The sequence below is a fragment of the Acanthisitta chloris genome, unplaced genomic scaffold (genome assembly GCF_000695815.1).
Source record: "Acanthisitta chloris isolate BGI_N310 unplaced genomic scaffold, ASM69581v1 scaffold27601, whole genome shotgun sequence".
Taxonomy (NCBI): Eukaryota; Metazoa; Chordata; class Aves; order Passeriformes; family Acanthisittidae; genus Acanthisitta; species Acanthisitta chloris.
The window spans coordinates 11,975-16,653 of record NW_008655847.1 but is presented as its reverse complement, the minus strand read 5'-3'; the positions used below and the strand labels follow the sequence as shown (position 1 = coordinate 16,653).

At 46.6% G+C, this 4,679-nt stretch overlaps 1 protein-coding gene across 1 annotated transcript; it reads left to right on the top strand.

The window, feature by feature from the left end:
- Positions 1 to 214: 214 nt before the first annotated feature.
- On the top strand, positions 215 to 4,592 carry MYD88 (myeloid differentiation primary response 88; the record flags this gene model as incomplete). The annotated part of the gene is made up of 4 exons (XM_009084097.1): positions 215 to 346; positions 2,019 to 2,199; positions 2,723 to 2,814; positions 4,259 to 4,592. Coding segments are annotated over 4 exons (560 nt in total), but the record flags the coding sequence as incomplete, so codon positions are not given.
- Between the last annotated feature and the right edge of the window lie 87 nt (positions 4,593 to 4,679).

Below are 4,679 nucleotides of genomic sequence, written 5' to 3'. Positions count from 1 at the left end.
CTTGAAACAGCAAGAGTGAGCTTCAGGAATTAATTGCTAGAGCAGATGGTGGAGGTTCAGAAAGGGGTGAGAGAAATTTTCTGTACAAATAAAAACAGACGGGGTTTCCCTCTAATATCCCTAATCTGGGAAATAGCTATTCCTGTTTGAATGAACTCCAGCAGTGTAAAACCACCTCACAGGAGCCTCTTGCCTTGGTTGTGTGTTTTTGCAGAGGAGGACTGTAAGAAGTACTTGCAGAGGAAGCAGGAAGAGGCCAACCTGCCACTTCAAGTGCCAGCAGTAGACAGCAGTGTGCCGAAGACGTCGGAAATGATGGGCATCACCACCAGGGATGATCCATATGGTAAGTGCCTGTGGTTACACTGCTGCCTGATATCTCCTGTTGGAATTGCCTTCAGCTGTAGCAGATGCCCATGGGAAGTGCAGAAAACCTGTTTGCTTTCATTATTCCCATGACTTTTCATAACCCAGGCCAGAATGCTTTGGCTGGTAGTTACTGAGCATTTTTATTTTTCCTGTTTCCTAGATCAGAGAGGAAAAGCAACCCTGGGGGATGCTGTACCCAGGAACAGGCTGGCACAGAGGCACTGGATACACATAAGAGACTTGCCAGAAATCTGTCCCTTAGCTCAGCCTGATGCATAGCAGCAGCTGAAAGCACAAGGGGTTGGAGTGCAGGGGGAAGGATGTCAGAAGTGATTGCCCTGCCCTGTGTTTGGCAGATGGAACCACCTTGAACGAAGAGGAAGTGGGATTTGAAGTACAGCTGGGTGTGAAGCAGGTGGAGAGTGGAAACATGGTTCTGTGTGTGTGTTGCTGGGCTGTGTGTGCAGCCATGTGCACGTGGCACTGCGTGCCAGGCTGCATGTGCAGCCACGTGTGTGCATGCTGGCCAGCCTGGCTCCGGGTGGTCACCTTTGCTGTACATGAGGACATCACTAACCCTCCCCAGATGTCCACAGACCAATATGCTGGTGTTTCACACAGCAGCTTTGCCTGATGTGACCCCCAAGTTAGCGCTGTGGCCCTCCAGCAGTGCCCTCAGTTCGACTGACCTAGCAGACATTACCCTTCTGCTTCACTGGATGCTTCTTGGGCTGGATCTGCCTGTCGGGTTGATACTTTCCTCAGCAGCTTTTAGAGTCTCTGACCTATTTTTTCACTGTGGTAGGCTTTAACTGGCATAAAAAATTGAAAATATCTGTAGTGACATTGATACAGGAAAAAATAACATAGTGGGAAACTAGCCAGCAGTATGAAGGCACTTAATTGTGAGAGACATTGCCCCTAAAATGGAGCACTTTAGTATTTGGATAACTGCTAAAGAAACAAGAGCTGCCAGCCATTAATGTCTTTGGAAAACAGGGCCATTTACTTAGGATGTGACTTCAGGTGCCCAGGTTTGACATCTTAGCCATAAAAATGGCACGTTCCAAATTTCAAGGCCTGACCATAGGTCCATGGACAGCAGATGGCAGGACATCGCTGGTGAAGGAAGATTTTGGTTGGGAAGTTTGAATCTCTGTGACCTGAACTAGAGAACGAGGACCCAGAGCCATGAGGATACTTTAGTTGTGCAACTCCCAGTGAAATCCCAGGGTGTTGGAGCTCCGAGTTGCATCCTCTGGGGTACTTTGCTCTCTCCAGCTCTTCCTAGACTCTGTCTCTGCTCAACTGCCTGTGGCTGGATGTTATTGCCTCTGCAGATTTTTCCTGTCTGCATCTCAGCTCCCCTTCCCTAGCCATTGCCAGCCAAGAGGTGTGTGTGAATACTCTGGCTGGTGAAAGCAGTTGAGACAGATGTGTGTTACCTCCTGCCAGCCCTGTTAGGGACAGGAGTCTGGGCTGAGGGGCATCTGGTCTAATAAAATGTTAAACTACCTTTGGAAGTTTGGCCAGAGCTTGTCTGTTAGAGCTTCTGATTCTGAGTCAGAGTCTGTGGGAGCTCACGAAAGTGAATGGAAGGGAACTTCATTTATAGCAGAAAATGACAGCTGCATTTTTAATGGTTTCAGGGAGCGGAACAGAGATATTTGATGCCTTCATCTGCTACTGTCAGAAAGACCTTCAGTTTGTCCAGGAGATGATCAGGGAACTGGAGCAAACAGAGTTCAAACTGAAGCTCTGTGTATTTGATCGGGATGTCTTGCCAGGAACCTGTGTGTGGTCCATCAGCGGAGAACTTATAGAGAGGAGGTAAGTGAACTGTGGCTGTTGGGGCCAGCTGAGTGTGATGGAACATTATATTAATTTCAATGTGATGTCTGCAGTTCGGTGTCAGTGAGACAGCAAAAATCCAGGAAATGTCTTTAAGGGGTTTTATGCTTTTGACTCAAGGATGACTTGAGCATTGCCCAACATGTAGCTTTGCTGTGTTCACAAGGGAGATGCCACTTGTAGTGATGCTGCTTGTGAATGCTTCTCCTGGCCTTGCTTGTTATGTATAGACAGAGGGTCACATTCAGGTTGCACAGATAATCTGGACTTCACTGTTTCCTCATGTTTTAGTATATGAGTGTGTATCTGTAATTTGGTCTTGTGAATAACATTGCTATCTCTATGCCAGCAGTCCTTGCCCTGTAGCTAATTCTTGCTGGAACATAGCTGCCAGGTCCTTCTCCACCAGAGCAGTTCAGAGGAGTATGTGCTTCTGTCTGTGAGAATGAGAACCATCTCCTTTGACATTTTCTAGTTTTCTCCCCTGTGTGTTCATCTTCAGGTGTCGGAGGATGGTGGTTGTCATTTCAGATGATTACCTGGAAAGTGATGAATGTGATTTCCAGACCAAATTTGCTCTTAGTCTTTCCCCAGGTAAGATCTCACAAATAACCCATTTATGATTGCAAATAATAATTTTTATTACAATGACATCTGAAGTTCCAGCTGAGGTCAATGGGCACTATGCCACTGGAAGTAACAGTGGTTGTAGGAATCTGGGCTCAGTCCTTTGTCCTGCTGTTGACCTTCCACGTGACCTTGAGTGAGAAGCTGCTGTGCTGCACTGCTCCAGCTGTCAGTGGGATAATGCTGCCTGCTCCAGAGATGTCAGAGCTACATGTCAGGCCTGTGAAGGGCTTCCAGATACATACAGGAAGTGTTATAATAAATTCAGGGTGTGAGTAAACGCTGGGAATAGGGTGGCAGGTAATGAACATGCAGATTTCAAAGCCAGGCTGGATGGGGTTCTGAGCAACCTGATCTAGTGGAAGAACTAGGTGATCTTTAAGGTCCTTTCCAACTCAAACCATTCCATGAGTCTATGACTTTTTGTAGAGATCCTTGAATACTGTGGATAGATAAGATATGGAATGAATGTTCAGCTTAGGATGGAAAGTTTTTTACATATTTTGTTCTAATTGAAAAGCCACCAATTTCCTTCTGCCCAGTCATCCATATTGCTCTTCTCTAACCATTTTTTTTCCTAGATGAGACATCTGACATGGTATTATAAATTATAATGTCATGCCAGAGGTTAGACTGGTAGGTGGTGGCAGAGAGCTAGGAATTAGCTGCGTCTGCCTTGACACACTAATTTCATATGATGGCAGTTAATCCACTAAACACGCAGCATATTGCATCAGCCCCCAGTCATCATGATTTGTACAAAAGTCCTTTTAGTTCTTCACCAGTTTCCTGTGGGCATCACACCTTCCATTAGAACAGGAAAAGAAGTTCAATATGTAGGTAATGACCTGAGCTCTGCCAATAAGAAATGTGTCTAAGTACAGGTTTAGAGAAGTCAGTCATAAAGTTACTGTCTGTGTGGGGTAACTAACCTGGAAGGGCTTGGTGACAGGTTCTGGGATCTCCATGGATTACTCTAGCATCTGCTGCAGTTACGAAATGTTGGTTATTTGCCTCATCTGGGTCTCAGAGTCATCACTTGCGCAGTACAGGTGGTGGCAGGTGCCCCTGTGGAGAGCTACAAGGGGAGAAGTTCCTCTCCAGAAGAGCTGCTCCTTCAAGAAGCAGCAGTTACAGGGAGACTGTTCTCATCTCATGGTGCCTCAAAACAGCAGTTCATGTTAGTGAGGGGATTCCTCACAGCCCCTTGCTGGGGAACTTCTGTAGCCTGAGTAAATCAGGATTCAGAAACTTGCTCTCTGAGGTGAGACCTGATTGCATTGTAATGAGATGATGCACAATCCGGAGCAACCCTGGATCTTGTGACGTGTGTGCTGTGGTGGGGAGGAAATGGATGTGGGATCTGACTGTGGCTCTGTGTAACCCTCTGCTTGTGTGACCTGTCTTTCAGGTGCCCGTCTGAAACGGCTGATTCCTGTCAAGTGCAAATCCATGAAGAATGAGTTCCCAAGTATCTTACGGTTCATTACGATTTGTGACTACACCAATCCTTGCACCAAAAAATGGTTCTGGACCAGACTGGCAAAGTCCCTCATGCTGCCATGATGCAAAGTCACAGGTGCTAGATGCTCTTGTGATGTGTCCTGGCTGTGCCTTCAGACTGGGGTGTCCTTCACACAGGGTCTTCCACCACTTCAGAACCTGCATCCTTGTGATCTGTGTTTGGAGCCTGCAATCAGGAGCAAAGAACTTTCTCTAGCACTTCTTCATAACTCAGAGGGGAAATAAAGCAACTGTGGGGGTGTTCTGGCCTAAGTAAGTGAGCAGCAGCAGCATCCAGCATTTTGTGGAGTGAGCACTTTCATTGAAAA